At 35.9% G+C, this 16750-nt stretch overlaps 1 protein-coding gene across 8 annotated transcripts in view; it reads left to right on the forward strand.

Annotated features, from left to right (window-relative positions):
- MARCH1 (membrane associated ring-CH-type finger 1) overlaps positions 1 to 16750 on the forward strand; it is a 227003-nt gene that overhangs the window by 134460 nt on the left and 75793 nt on the right. For 3 of the 8 annotated variants that reach the window (XM_027635489.1, XM_027635495.1, XM_027635490.1), the window contains one exon: positions 4789 to 4928. The exons of 4 other annotated variants lie outside the window; for them this stretch is intronic. In XM_027635489.1, the coding sequence (XP_027491290.1) occupies positions 4827 to 4928 (102 nt within the window). In that variant the 5' untranslated portion in view covers positions 4789 to 4826. Of the gene's footprint in view, positions 1 to 1721; positions 1733 to 4788; positions 4929 to 16750 lie in introns of those variants that run through there. One more of the 8 variants, XM_027635491.1, reaches the window with a different exon arrangement.

The following is a 16750-nucleotide window of genomic DNA, read 5'->3' on the forward strand; positions in this document are numbered from 1 at the left end:
TAATTTAAGAAGATGCCATAGTTAACAGTTTACAGGCTTAAATATACAATTGAAGCAAGTTCTAGAAAACTTGGTTATAATAAAATATCTAATGCTCTAGAGAGGGCTGCTGATACTGTGATGATCTTTTTAAGGAGCTCCATGGCTAAGTTAAATGACAACTCTGTTTTGTCTTTGCAACTACAGAAAAGCATTTAGTTGTGCATAATTGGGTTTACTCTTTGAGTAGTACTCTAGGAGTACTTCTGAAAACTATCACTAATAAACAGGACAACATGTTTGAATTCAGTCTTACATACACTTAATGCAGAGGTGTTTGATTGTGTATATCCAGTAGCTATACAAGAAAACTGGTACCATTATAGTCTTGGTTGGTATCAATGACTCATGTCAACTGATTAATTTGTGGGCATGTGTGCTTGTTTTCTGTTGGTCTTTGCGTTGTTTATGATGAGGCTAGAACTTTAGGTATTTTATTTGGTATCAGGTAATTTAGCTGATTGCTACAGGTATGGGTTAGGAAGGTAAGGTTTTAGTAGCTTGATGGCCTTTCAAGCTATTTTAATTCAATACTGGACTCACAAACTTATTCCTCTGTTTAGAGGGGCAGATGGTACTCAACACTTCTGATGAAAAAAAATAATTTTACAGTTATCAGATTTGTATGTGGAAAACAATTTTTCTTCCCAACTTGAACTACCACTGAACCACCACAGCACTGAGTTATACAGGACCTTTACAGCTGTTGTCACAATCATATATATTCTAATATGATTTTTTTTAATATTGACTGGCTAGTTGAGAAAAGCCGATGGCTCACCTGTGACACAAAAAGAGCAGAAGCTATCAGAGATTTCTACTGGATTCAGCCCATCATTCTTTAGCAACCCCCTTTTTATTTAGCATTAATATTGTGCAAGATGAACTTGAATCCAGAATTGTGTGTGTCCCTTTGCTTGGCTAAATTATAAGTTTTCTCCTCTGAAAAAATATGAATAAAATAATTATTTTATTTTTTAACAAATCTATAATGGATGAATTAAGATTGTTTTCAGGCAGTTTATTTGTGATGGTGGTTCTTCAGGTGTATGAGCAAGTGCAAAGTCCTCCTTTCAGTTACGATCTGTGCAGTGGTAGTCATCATTTTGATTGCTCGGGCCAAAAAAAGAATTGCTAATGTTCCAAAGGGTTCTGCACACCAAGAGGACAGAACAGGGCTGTAACTATAATTGGATGATTCCTTGTCATCACAGCTACAGGCAGTGTAGAAAGGATTGACTGATCACTTACTGAGAGGTGATGGTTGTGTCACTTTTTGGAATGGTCTTCTTGCAAATCTTTAGGGGGCTGTTGCTTGAGGTAGATGGCACACACTGGTCTTGGGCACTCACTCCACTACATCTGTGGCTCAAGCAGACTGTGGAGCTCTAAACAAACATGTTTTTTAAAGGCTTTGAGAGTCCAGACTTCTTGCCAGCTGACATTACAGAGGATCCGCTGAAGATTGCTAAAATTGTGTATACCTGTCTCAACTGTGTAGAAACTCATAACTTAATGACTTCAAGTAGTTAGCTTTGTCGTATTGAACCACAGCTGTTGCCTGGGGTTTATGGTTCTTCATCAGTTCTAAGTAGTATCCAACTGTGCAGTCATTTTGTAGAATATTCCCTAGACTAAATTATTATTTCACTTCATCTCTGATCAAACTCAAACTATGTAGTTTGCTTTACATGTTGTATGCTTCTATGTTATGTGAAGAGTTGTATTCTCAGGTTGAATTGGCTTATATCCATCCCAGGTGTGAGTTCTCCATAACTGTAGCAATCGTGGAGTATGCATTACTTCTCTACACTAAGTACACTGCTGAAAGAATTCACCGTGCACTTAAAAATGCAGCAATATAGGCTCATTTCTGCTAAAAATTTACTTGAAAATTTGATAGACAATCAGAAACAAAGAAAGTAGCCTCATACTTAAAGCTATATTAAAATATAAGCCTATAATAATAAGATAAAAATTCATCAGAACTAATCGAATATTAGAAAAGATCTTCAATGAAGACCTGAAACTTCACCTCTTAATCAGTGATCAAGAGTGTGATGGTTCAAAAAGAAGCTTCAGCTAACTACTCATGTGAGCTGCTGCTCATCAGTAGATGTAACAGACTTTCAAACTCACCTTAGAGCTCTGGGAACTTGGAAAGCTTAAGTTTTATTCACATAGTGTCTTTTAAATCTCTTAAGTTTACTAGGTTACTTTTACTCTCTTTGCAAAAGTATGCTTATGTGCATTCTGGGGAAGGATGTCTATGAGTGACCATTTAAGGGCTGGGGTTTGGGGATTTTTTTTTAGTAGTAGAAAGCTTGTCCAAACTTGGGACAATGGTCAAGAAGTTTAAAATCTGAACATTTTTCTGGAAAGAAGTATTTTTAAAATAAAGATTGAAACAAAGTGAAGACTTCCTTAGAAGTTATAGGCTTTTGGGTTTTTTCCCCAGGTTCCTGTTCTTTCTTCAGGAAAGTACCAAAGCGGTAAATAGGGCTCCAAGGTAGTGAGATGCACCAGTTGAATGTGTAGCCACCTTATTCATAGTGTGCATTCAGAGGAACAGTGAAGTCTGTGATCTTTTCAGAAATAAAAAGCCAAAAACTTATACATACATTCCTCTGGGCTGTAACCTTTATTTAGTATTCTTCTAGAGGAGACTTAAAGAATCCAAACATGCATTTTGTGGTTTTGTTCTGGTTTTAATTTTTTTAAGGTTTTTTTTCTCAACCCAACGTTATTAGAAGTCAGACTCCATTGTTTTTCAGTCTTGCTTAGTTGGTAAAAAGTATTTGAGCACATGATACAGAAATTATCTAGGATTTGCCATAGAAGCTCAAAAAACCCTGAAAATTCTGACTGGTTGTCCCATATTAATTGCTTATCTTTCCAAGCTGCAGAGGAGGACATATGAATGCATATGATTCTCCTGATACTTTTTCTCCAGTTTCACCTGTATGTACTTCATGATATGTTGGATATACAATGAGAAACAGTTAAAACATGGATTTATTTTTTGTATCTGGATACAGGTTACTTAAATGCACAAACTGGTACTTTCTTTACTCTCATAAACATCGAGTTTGGTATGTAACGGTCTAGTTGCATTTATAGAACTAAGGAAAATAAACAGTCTTGTAGGGCTTGCAAGATGATGGATGCTCTAATCCAGTGGAAATTTTAACTGCTGCTAAATTGGTGACAATGAGTTTAGTCAGTGCTTTAGTTGGATTTTTCATTGTGAAGCCTTTCCTGCATTGTGTTTGTGCTCTGGAGGACTGAGTTCTTTTAAGTTGACACTGAAATAGTTTATAATGGAAAAATGGCTTTGACTCTGCAGTCAACAGGCTGTGTGTCAGTCTTCATGTTACTATTGCTTTCCTAGCATGATTTTTTGTCTCATGTTAAGATTTCAAGAGACTGAAAAATTATGAGTTCATCTGTAGACTCGCTCACCTAACCACCTCCAGTACAATGAAGCTAAAGCTAATTTCCAGTTATTCCTAATAGTTCCATGAGGTTCTGTGGGGAATACAGCTTGGTGCATTTCCTACTTCAAAAATTATATATTAATGGTCAAGTGTGGAAATGGTAGATCTGTTGTTATTCAAGAGGGGGCTGTAGTTTGTCAGCATATTTTTATGTCAAGCATATTTTGTATACTGCATGGAGATGTATTGCAGAAAAAATAAACCTGCTTTACACGTGCATAGTATTCAGTGACATTACATAGATGCTACTGTGCCATGTAAGGTCTTTAGCATTACTGTATGTATGTTCCAGTTTTATTCAACCTAATGCTAACCCTGTTTGGAATACTAGGCACTCAATCTGGTAGGTTAATCTTTTTGTTTATTATGTTTTATGATGGTACAGAGTAACAAGTTTTAAATTAAAAGCATTATAAACAACCAGATTAGAAATTGCTTCAGATGTTGTGGAGAATAAAATAGCCCAAAGTTATTCTTTGTAATTAATTAGCAAAGTTTTGTACTGAATACCTCCATTACCAATTTCAAGTGGGAAAAATTAGATTGTGTACTTTTAAACATGTTTATGAAGGCTTCTTACACTCTAAACCCATACTTTAGTAGTGGTGCATTTCCCGAATGCATTAGTGTTATTTAGAAGGTATTTTTTTATTGTTACAAACTAAAAAACAAGTTTGCATGCAATTTACAGTTGGCACATAGCATTTATTGCTGTTGTGTGTATATTACTTTTTGCTATTTACAATGCATACTAATGAAACACTTCAAGATGAACCAGGTATTCTGGTGTGTCTGGGCATAAATACATGTTTGTATGTTCTTACTCTGTTGATTCACACTTAATATTTGGTACTGCTTTAGGGCTATTTCTAGTTATTTCAGGGAATGTAGGGTTTTGCATCCAAATGCTGTACGTTTTTCAGGATGGTGCTAGTCTCACAGTTATTTTGTAATAAAATCCCTCTGAAATAACACTTTTTAAATTAAAGTGACAACTTGAGAAAGATTTAACAGGGAAAGAAGGCACTGCATTTGCTGACACTGAAATGGTATTAATGCATGTAAAGTGTGCTGCAAGTGCATAGCTCTTTTCTAACCTGCAGGGTATCACTCTTCAGATGTTATTTTAAAAATATGTTTATTAACTTGTTCAGATATAACTTAAAAAGTTGTTGTTAAAGGCATGCATCCAGAGACATGCACACAATGATTTCAAAGTGTCAATGTTTCAGGGAATCTAAATTATTTTCAGAATTTCAGAAATTGAGAAGGGATAAGTGGAAGGAGAAAATGTTGGGCTGGTGCCAAGCGATAGCTCGTAACCCTCACAGACTTCCAAACAGCACAAGAACACCCGAGGTCTCAGGTGATGCTTCACATAACTCTTCTTTGGTGAGTGAAAAGTTGCATTTCATGATGGTGGCATGCTCAGATGAACTTCAGAGGTGTTACATTTAATTTATTTTAAAAATTGTACTGTTTGCCATTGCTTGCATTGCCTCAGTGTGTGAAACCCTTTGATATTATAGGTATTTACTCTTTCCATTTGCTTTTTTTTCACGTGTTTTGTTATGCATGGTCCATTCTGACTTGCATGCTGTCTATAAATCAATATTGGTGTTTTGTGAATGGTAAAGTCTTTAAGCAGGAGATGACCTAATATGGATTACTTACATTCTTTGTGATTTTAATCAGTGCTATGGCATTTGATCCCTGATGAATACAGATGGACGATATCTAAAGGTACCTCATTTGCTCTTTGTTCCTGGCTGTAACAGGGACAAAGTACATTATGTCTAAACTTGTGTTAGACGGCTGGATTTTAAAATTATTTTCATATCTTAAACATGGTGTTGCAAGTGATGGTTGAGACAGCATGCAGAGCTAGTGACAGTAGATGTTCAGGCAATGTAAAGCTGACAGTTTACATAGCGGAGTTAATGTGAATCATATGAAATTCAGTAAAGTTACTCATTGATAAGAATTTTAACCCTGCAGTTTTTGCTCATTAAAATAAAACCACTTGCATCAGTAGACCTCCGCAGGTGAGTAAGAACTGATACTTGTATGTAAAGGCTTCAAACTGCCCTGCATCTAAGAGAAAAAAATTGTTTACTTGTTTTAATTCAACTGACTTTTTCATACTACAGCAAGACTGATTATTTGAAACATATTCAGTTAAATATGCCTGCTCCAATTTGATTAGTAAGTGTAAAATAGGCACTATATTTTTCTATCCTAAGAAACATGAGTGATCAGGAAGTACTACCCTCCAATTGTTGAAACATGACCAGGATGACATCTAAGCTGAAAGGTGAATAATTATTCCTAACTACTGATGAAGTGTGGTATTCCAAAGAGTGGTCTGCTTGAAAGTTGTTGAAGTTTTGGTGAAAAAAAGCCCATACTTAATGTGGCAAAATTATTGCATTCAATGATGAATTATATAGAATGTAAGTTTCTGCTACAGAAGAGAACACAAAAAGGCAGCATTAAAAGTGGAAGATTTTATAATTTACTGTATATCCTAGATTGTTAGTATAGCTCACTTTCATCTAGAATACTTTAAGAGAAAGGTTCACCTGAAAGACAACGCAGTCATTGGTCACAGCCAACATGGCCTTCATGAGGGAAAAGTCCTGCTTATCCAACCTGATTCCTTTTTATGACAAGGTAACCCACCTAGCTGATCAAGGGAAGCCAGTTGCTGTAATCTTTTTGGATTTCAGTAAAGCTTTTGATACTGTCTCTCACAGGATCCTTCTGGACAAACTGTCCAGCACACAGCTGGATAAACACATCATGTGGTGGGTGAGCAATTGGCTCACGGGTCGAGCACAGAGGGTAATAGTGAATGGGGTGACATCAGACTGGTGACCTGTCACTAGTTGGGTTCCACAGGGCTTCATCTTGGGCCCTATGTTCTTGAACATCTTCATAAATGACACAGGACTGGAAGGGATAGTTTGCAGATGACACAAAACTGGGAGGTGTTGACTCCCTTGAAGACAGGGAGGCCCTGCAGAGAGATCTCAACAAATTACAGGACTGGGCAATCACCAACCATATGAAGTTCTACAAGAGGAAGTGCCAAATTCCGCACCTGGGGTGGGGCAGGTCTGGATGTACCTACAGACTGGAAAATAAGATGTTGGAAAGCAGTGCTATGGAAAGGGACCTGTGGGTCCTGGTCAGTGGGAAGTTGAATATGAGTCAGCAGTGCCCTGGCAGCCAGGAGGGCCAACTGTGTCCTGGGGGGCATCAGGCAAAGCATCACCAGTCGATCAAAGGAGGGGATTGTCCCGCTCTGCTCTGCACTGGTGTGGCCTCACCTTGAATATTGTGCAGTTTTGGGGCACCACAATATAAGAAAGATATTCAACTCTTAGAAGGTGTCCAAAGGAGGGCAACAAAGATGGTGAAGGGCCTTGAGGGGAAGCCATAGAAGGAGCCCTCTTACTGAGGGGAAGAAGAGGGCAGGCACTGATCTCTTCTCTGTGGTGATCAGTGACAGGACCCAAGGAAATGGCCTGAAGTTTTGTCAGTGGAGGTTCAGGTTGCCAATTAGAAAGAGGTTCTTCACCCAGAGGGTGGTTGGGCACTGGAACAGGCTCCCCAGGGAAGTGGTCACAGCACCAAGCCTGACAGAGTTCAAGAAGTGTTTGGACAGTGCTCTCAGGCACATGGTTTGACTCTTGGGGATGGTCCTGTGCTGGGCTAAGAGTTGGACCTGATGGTTCTTGTGGATCCCTTCCAACTTGGCATATCCTGTCATTCTGTAAAATTAAAAAGCAGTAATTCTATGAAAAGAGAAATTTCATGTACATTATACCCACATTTAATTACTATTACAATTTTAGTTTCACATTTAATTACTTTTACTATTTAGGTATTACTAGTAATATGAGGTATCATTAAGGAATTGAGATATGTGGAAATTTGCATATTTTGATTTCTGCTTGACTGCTAGTCCACATTTAATTTGGTTTGATATTCCAGAGATAAGCATTTCAATGTATCAGATGGGATTTAGAAATGATGAACTGGCAATATAGTTCAGAATTGTTGAATCCATAAGGTTAGTATCTTTTAACTTTATTGATACTAAAACTTGTTCAAAAATAAGTTTGCGTGAAGCTATATAGACTGCTGCTTAGTTGATGAAGTGTGTAAGAAAGCCAAAGATATAAACAGCTGAGGAAGATATTGTGTGTCCCTTAATGTCTATAGAATTATAATCTTCTCAACAGGAAATAAAACAGTAATATCTTTTGATACCTGCCAAGCTTTCCTTTTCATTTTCTTTGCTTCCTACTCCTTTAACTGTTACTTTTTCTTTCCCTCACTTCTGAAGTAAATGATATTCAGTATAAGCTTTTGCTTTCAATGTCTCTGCAACTTGCAGGCTGTTGACTGAAATTCCTTATTTTACCTGTGAATATTTTTAATCTGAAATCTTGTTTCAAATCAATTTTGATTTTGCTTAGTAGTCTTTACCTTTCAATATTGAAAAATTTTCCATTAGGTTTTGAGTGAAGATACAGACTTTAGCACTGGAAAAGCAAATATAATGAAACAACAGAAAGTAAAAAAATATAACAAATTATTTGTTCTAAGGGTACAAATCCACTTCTGATGAGCTGTTTAAGTCCCTTCTTTCTGAATTAACCTTTCATTTCTCACAGTTCCTCTCTGGACCTGATTCAGCTAAGGGTTTTTAAAAGACTTTCCATTTAAAAATAATCCCTAAAATAGGTATTTCACAATCCCACTTTTCCGAAGGTTAAATGCAAAGAAAATTACAAAGAAGTCTCATTAATTTTTCATAAAATCATAGAATAAGTTGGAAGGAATTTCAAGGATCATGTGGTCCTTTCTTGGCATAATCACAGTCTAGACAAGATGGCCCAGCACTCTGTCCACACAAATCTTTAAAGTTTCCAGAGATTGTTTCAAAGGCTCGTTGTTCTCATTACAAAACATTTTCCTCTTGAATCTCATCTGAATGGCCCCAAGAGTAGCTTGTACCCGTTACCTCTTGCCTTTTCCTTGCAACTCCTTGTCAAAAGGGAGTAGCCACCTCTTTGTAGCCACTCTTGAAATATTGGAACATAATGATAAAGTCTTGTGTAAGCTTGCCTTTCTCAAGGCTGAACAAACCCAGTTCTTTCAGCCTTTTTTCACATGGCAGGCTTCCCAGTCCAACTGGTGGAAAGAAATATTTTTCTCTCTTAGTGGAAGAAAGAAGGAAGCTTGTGGAGTAGGAAGCAGGTTATGATCATTAACAAATTGTTTTTTTCATTACATGGGTAAATGGAATACTGAACAGCAGCACAGGAAAAATACAAAAGAAATTGGCTCACTAAAATATTTAAAGAGTTTGATCAAATCAGTTACACCATTTCCCTCCCCACGACCACTTTCTCACTCACCCTCTGTGGGATGGGGAAGAGAAGCAGAGCAGAAAAGTGAGAAAAATCATGGGTTAAGATAAAGACAGTTTAATAGACAAGGCAAAAGCCACAAATGCAAGCAAAATGAGGAATTTATTCACTGCTGCCTATGGCCAGGCAGGTGTTCAGCCATCTCCAGGAAAACCAGGCTCCGTCATGCAAAATGGTTACTTGGGAAGGCAAACACCACTCTGAATCTTTCTGCTTCCTCCTCCTTCTTCTTTCAGCTTTATACAGTGATCATGACAACATAGGGTAGGATTTATCCCTTTGGTCAGTGGGGTTCAGCTGTCCTGACTGTGTTCCCTCCCAGCTTCCTTGCTGGTGGGATGGGATGAGGAGCGGAAAAGGCCTTGATGCAAGCCTTGCTTAGCAATAACTGAAATGACCCTGTGTTATCAACACTCTTTCTAGCAAAAATCCAAAACATAGCCCTAGCTACTATGATGAAATTTAAATTTATTCCGGCCAAAACCAGTACAGGTTTTCCTCCAGTGATGATAAACTGAGAAGCTGGGGTTTAACTGTGTAAGTTATGCTAACTATGCGAAAGTTCTGAATAGTGTAGGTATGATGTATCACTAGATGATCTTTAAAGGTCCCATCGAACCCAAATGATTCCTTAAATCTATGATCTTTATATAAACCCCCAAATTTAATTTCAGAACACAAAAGATCTCCTGATCTGAGTTTGAGGTCTTTGGCTACCTGATTTCCCTCAAGGTAATGTAATTCCTTGGTGAAAATTCTATGAAATAGGGTCCATCTAGGTTTCCCTTAGCAGTGTAAGCCTTGAATTTTTAATCTGACAGGCAGTGAGGGGATGTTTAAAATGTGTATTTTAATTTGTTATAGAAAAACTGTGTAATTTAGTACTCAAAAACTAGATGTAAGAAAAGAGTAGTTATCTAAGAATATAATCTGAATTATTTTCTTATTTGTATACCTGTTAAGTAGATTTCATTAATCAGGCTGCAGAACCAGCTAGGAAATCCACAATATTATTCCTACAAAATTTTCTATAGACAGTGCTATTAGAAATCTAGTAGTGACTTTAATAGTAGCCAAACAATGTGTATCTGTGAATGAAACTGTGAGAGAGATTTAACAGAGAAATGTGATTTTAAAAAGTGCAGAATTATTCACCCCGCATAATGAATTATGTGATGTCCCTTAACATCTGTTTATGTTAAAGTTATGGAAACTGTTCCTTGTAATGTAGATGTTCCACATCCTTCTACACAGTGCTACATGCTGCCCCACAGGGCAGTTGTTTTAACTATTTATTGCTTTCTAATTTACAGGATCAGCCTAAGCTGTCAGTGGCCTCAGAAGCCATGCCACCCCAGGCCAATCTTGCTGATTTTCCTTATATTTAAAGCCAATTAGCAGTTGTAACCTTGGTTACCATCACCTTCTATGTTCTCACCACGAATGTAAAGTTGTTAAGAGTTCATTTGTGTTTCTTCCCTATGCATACAGAAACAATTAGAGCAGGGTAGATGTAGGTCCAAAGCTTTTGGGAAAGTCTGCCCCAGTGCTCAGTTTCTTCCCCAGTGCTTATCAGCATCATTTAATTATTTAAGAACAGGGCAGATGTGGTCAAGTTTTTTCTTATTTGAGCAGTGATTTCAGTTAGGCTTTCCCTGTCAGAGCCTTAAAATGACAGTCCTCACTTAAAGAATTTTCACTTTTTCTGACCAAAAACGAAGGCCACACAGAAAATTAATATTATTTTGCATTTGTAGACACAAAAATAAATATTGGAGAAAAAAAATAAAGGTTACCTGAATGCTGGCACCAATAAGACAATAAGTTTTTATTATTGTTGTTATTACTATTGTTATTGTTATAACAAAAACTGTTATTGTTTTTGTTGATCATATTATATTGTAATGTTTTACTTAGCTTTATAGCTAAAATTATATTTATGTTTTCTAGGTGTTAGATATCTGCATTTGGTATCAGTGAAATTTGCAAGAAATTATTTTCTGTAGATAAAATTACTATAAGAGGACATCAACATAAAATATTTGTTAAATATCTGTGTTACTGTTTGAATAGATTGTATACAATCCTTTATTCTTTCCTCTGAATATTTCATGCATCTTGTTTCTCATAACAGCATGTGTTCTCAAGACTCTTTCAAATCTATTTCATATAAATTATTCATAATTTTTTTTTTTCTGTTTAGTTAAAGCTGTCTCATTAGTTTGTTTCACTTAGGAAAAAGTGTCATTTCAGTGTAGAATTTAACATCTTTCTTTTTTTTTTTTAGTTTTGGAGAGGAGACTTATGTCTGGATACATTAGACTTGTTCACATGAGTTTTGACTGAAAGTGCAAGAAATTATTTTTCTAGCAATTTTTGATACATTCATAAAATCTTAGATTTAGTTTAAAGTGTGTAAAAGTCCAGGTTGTATGATGCTGGGTTATAGATACTGAAACAAAGAGGGGATTGGCAGATCACCTGTTTTCTGTCTGGGAAGTGAGTTCTAGAAAATGAGAAAATCAGACAGGGCCAAGTAATTAACCTAAGTTTTTTATAAGGTGAAATGGGTTATTCTCATTCTAGCTCAGTGAAGCCTTCAGTTCCATCATTAACTGAACACCTTCACTATAGTGGGGAAGTCAAGATAGGAAGCATCAAAGAAATGTCTCTGCTCTTTCATTTATTGCCAAAGTAATACCAGCAAGGAGAGCTTTGAAAGCCCATCATGTTAAAAAAAAAAAAAAAGAAAAAAAAAAGGTAGTGGTAGAAGATGATAATGCAACTTTATCTTATTTAAAGTCTCAAGGTAATACTAAATGTTTAAGTTGAATTGCAAGTTTACTTATTCTCATTCCTGAGGATTCCTAATTTTTGTAAAGTATTTTGCTGTCTAATACTTGAATTACAAGACCCAAAAACAGTTTAAGATCTTTACTGTGCTGACTGCTACAGTTTGTGTAACTTAGTTCTGTAAGCAGAAATATGTATGCATAATTTGTTTGAATAGTGTATACTAATATCATTTGCATGCTCAGGGGGATGTATGTGCATGTAAGTTTGTGCAGTGTATATATATATATTTCAACCTTGCTAGTTTAAATTGTACTAATCATATAAGTTTGTGCAATTTCTGCAACACGATTCATCCTCACTGTGAAGTGGTTTGCAAAGTAATTATTACTGCAAAATATAATCCAAAATTTATACTTTAAAGGAAAATAGAGTTGTACATGCATACAGACCATTTCATGCATTCATGTTAGCACATAAGTTTTGCTACAGACAGGGCTGGAAGAGGAAGAAAGTAGTAAAGCTACAGGGAGCTGTATGTCTCTCTAGATGCATTCCTAATGTATTCTTCTTCTTTTCTATCATCACTAAAAGTCTCCCCAGCACTAAAAAGGCTTTGGTGTTGGTTTTGTGTCACAGGAGGCTACACAGTGCACCACACTTCTGCAGCTGGCTGTTCTTCCAGTGCAATGCTACATCAAAGTGTTGTGGAGCCATTTCTGCCCACTTTCAACTCCATCTTCCAACCAAGCTGTGGGCTGATTTTCCTGCAGCATAGCAGGGGTGTCTTGTGAGCACCTAGACTGGGTAGAGACAGCTTGAGTCATCATTACAGTTCTCTGTTGTTCTTCCTTTTATCTAATAGAGAAGCACTGTAGCATGAAAAATTAAGTAGGGCCTCTTGCAATCTGCAGCATGTATGAGTTTTCCTTTTTACGAGATTTTGATGGAGGAGTGAGGTAGGAGAAGGTCTGGGGAGAAATCAGACCTTCAAATAAAAGATAACCTTTATAAGTGGATTCTTCCAAAAATACTCGGTGGGAAGATTCTGAAATTTAATGTTGTGTCTCTGTTTTCCAGTTGGCAGTGTCACTGAATACTTGCCATTGCAACTGGAATTGTGGTGTCTCCTTTAAACAAGGGACAGCAACAGAAAGTGCTGGAGTGCTGAACTGAAGCAGAAAAAGAATCATCATGTAGGTTAAAGCACTGACTTGTGTTTTATGTAACTTCTATGTGAGTTTGTGAAAGCCATTTCTACTATATTATTTCAGCCTCATTAGTGTGAACTAATGAACACTCAGGATGAAATTTCACTTAAAATTGTAAGGTGCTTAAATCCTGTAGAGATAAAGGTGTTAGACCTATCCTGGTTGATAGTGGAAGGATTAAAAAACTCTGGATAATTAATACAAGGGAGGAGGATAAAGTATGGCAGAAGACCTAATTTCTTTCTCGAAATGAATGAACAGATAGGCTGCAGTTTAGTGTTTGTTCCACAGGAGATAACAGCTTGAACCAGGTACCCTGCTGCAAGCTCAGAGGTGTTAGTTCAAATCTCGGTCTTGGAAATGCCAGTCCTGTCAATTTAACTAAAATGGCTATGTGGTCAAGGATGGCCATATGTGGATAATGGCCGTATGACTTCTGTTGACTCTGTTTACAGAGAAAGAAAACTGCATGTGACCTTGTTAAGCTAATTACATCTGGGGTTAATTTTATATTCCCTCCCCCTTGACCTTTCATAAAGTATGAGATGGGAGTAATTGAACGAGATTAGGAAGGGGAAATTTAGACTGAAGGTAAAGAGCATACTCTTGCCAATAACGTGTCCTAGGCTGCTATGTGATTTTATGTTTAGGGTTACAGGAATCCCACGTCTGCGATCCTTGAAATGTGGAATGGAAACATTTGCCCACGATATTTGTATTAGCTTTTTTTCCATCTCTGATTTTTTGTGCATTTAGGGTTCTTTCCTATTTCTAAAGGAAATACGTCCTAGATTTTCTTGCCCTACTAATTCTTTTGAAAAAATCAATGGCACAAGTGGTACAACTTCTTTACCAGATCAGTTGACTATGATTTGTCTAATGATTAAGCATTGTTTAAATAGAAGTGTTTGTATTTCATCCTTTGTGAAGATCTATTTTTTTTGATAAAGCATCTGTTTGCTATTTCTGTGTCTCACATTTCAATTTTTTTCTCTTTTTCAATCTGCATTGACCCTATTTACTTCTTAACCGCATAGGTTGCAATTTCTATAACTGAGGTATTGTTTTTTTAAAGGTATTGTATATAGATCTTAGGTTTGACCCACCTTACATTAAGAGGAGAGGCACCAAATACTTTTAGCATTTTTATATCCAAAAGTTAAACACTAGTTCTTTTCATGATGGATGGGGAGAAAAATAGTGATTTTTTTTCCTGTGACTTTTTCTCTTTCCTGTTGATTTGGAGAAACAAAATTTTAGAACGTGCAATATAATCATGATCTGACAGAAAAGGATGAAAAGTAAACTAAAATTGACTTCACAGATGTATTGATATTACAAAGAGGAGGTCTTGTTTTCCCTTTATTTTCTACTTATGCAGAAATGATCCAGTTAAATTTTGGGAGGTGTTTGTTGTTTTTAGCTTTAATATGGTATTTATTGTAGCACAATAAATGATGCAGTGGGGCATGCTCATGTGTGTAGTCTACACTTTTATTTTTGAGGCTATAAGTGCCTCATTCTATCAGTATGTAAATGTGATAATAAATGTATTTTGAGTTTTATTACTAAATTAGAATACTGCACCTTTTTTTCTGCTGTGAGAGAGACATTTTCATCCTACACATATTTTATTTTTTTTTTTCATTTAGAATCATAGGATCATTTGGGTTGGAAAAGACCTTTAAGGTCATTGAGTCCAGCCATAAACCTAACACTGCCAAAATTAAAAGTTTCCCCAAACAACTGATGTTTCTGTCTGTTTGTGCTATTCTTTAATATTTACTATGATACTAAAAGCAGTTCTGGGAAGGCTTTGGGTTTGTTTGTTTTAAGATTAGGTTTCTAAAATGTGTATGAAAAAACCATGTTAAGAATTCTTACTTGAAAATGTAGTTGACTATAAAATATTTGAATTTAAAATGATTGTCATTTTTCTAAGAACATGTATTCCTTCCATATAAATTAATCAGGTAGCTTATAGCAATTTTGCTTCACTTTCCTTCCTATGTTTAAAATATTAAAAAAGGGTCAAAAATGTGAAGGAACAAATACCAAGGGTAAAAAAATAAATCGAAGGATGTAGAAGATTGGATTCATTCCATGCAATCCCATTTTACTCTTCCTAGGTATAATTTGGCTCCTCACAGTGTTTGGAGTCCCAGACAAGAGTCTATTGGGGGCAATCTTTTTTGTCAATCAGTCCACAGTTGGTGTTTTCAGTACAACCATTGGAAGAAATATGTAAGGGAAACGCCTAAATGAGGGGAAAGGTGTATTTTGGAAGAAAAGTGATTGGAAAAAAAGCTCATTTACTGAAAAGGCTATTAATTTGAACTTGTGTTTTCCCTAGACAAAGAACCCCCTCAAAACAAGCAAATGATAGAAAAATCTCCAAATCTGAAGTAGCTGCTCCTTGTATTTCACAGAGTAGCTGTTTGAGTGCAGGCTCTGACTAGTGTAAGTTTGAAGGCAGGCAGAATAAATTCATGTGCAGTGAAATTTACAGTAACAAGATGATTGAACAGGAAGCATGTTGATGTTGGTCCATCTAATGACAAACTCACTGTAGATGAAGACCAAAGTGGCAGTACTGATGCTTCTGAGGGCTCCCAAGGTACTCTGTTGATAAACTGGAGTGTGGTACATGAAAACTGTAGACTCAGACTTCATGTTTAGTGAAGAAATATAATTTTTCCTATTCAGATTTAGGCATATGCTCTTCTTGGTAAGTGACACTAATTTAGACTACAGTAGTTCCTGATGCTGAAATAATTGAATTAATTTTTATATTACGGAAACTTGCATTTATTCAATCATATTTGATGTTTGCTTTCTCTGGATAATATTATTTCAGCATGTGCTAATTGCTTAGTGTAATCTTTGTATTCTATAAATATTAATGCTCATGAAATGTTAATAACAGCTGATAAAAACAAAATGTAGAAAAATGAGCCATTCTGTTAATAAATTTAAATTATTTTATAATTGCATAGATAATTACTAAATTATCAAAATATCAATAATTATGCATGTAGAAATACAGTAGTATGAAATGGATTGAGTATTTTATACAGACTAAGTATAATTTCCCTTCGGCTTTGTTGCTGTTGTGAGTTCAGGCCATTTTATTTAAAACTGAGGTTATAAAATCCTGAGGATCTTATCTTGTGGATAGCCAGTTCAAGATAGTCGTGTCATTTTAAAGAAGTGCTAATCTCCCAGTACTTTAAATGTCTAATGATGCTGCCTATCTGAAAATCCTGGTCTGTAGTCAAAAGAGGTGTTTTCCAAAAGTGTAAATGCCAAATTTGCTTTTAAGTAATTGTTTTGGGATTTCAATAAAAATGGGCTGACTTTTAGAGGCACCAATAGAAAGTATAAGTTTAGAATACCTGAAGCGATGCATCTTTGAGTTGATGATTTATTAAAGTGTGATTTTAGGTGCAAGATCTAATTTAGATAGCATCAAATTATCTGTGGTTACTGAAATCAAGGTCTTACACTGGAATTTTTTGAAACAATGAGAGGGTGATTTAGGCTGAACTTTTTTTTTTGTTCTGTAAAGGAGAATGAAAATAAAATGAGGGAGATATTGGAGGAAAAATAGGATAAAAAGTGAATTCTATATAAATACAGATGTCAACTCCACATTGATTAGTATCTTTTACAACTATGAGTTCACTTGTTCTCCAAAAGAAATTTTATTTGTTTCCAAGTGCTTTATCACACCATATCCACAGTTCACCTTGGCTTATGTATTAAG

This window comes from Corapipo altera, unplaced genomic scaffold, assembly GCF_003945725.1.
Source record: "Corapipo altera isolate COAL_440 unplaced genomic scaffold, ASM394572v1 22b, whole genome shotgun sequence".
Taxonomy (NCBI): Eukaryota; Metazoa; Chordata; class Aves; order Passeriformes; family Pipridae; genus Corapipo; species Corapipo altera.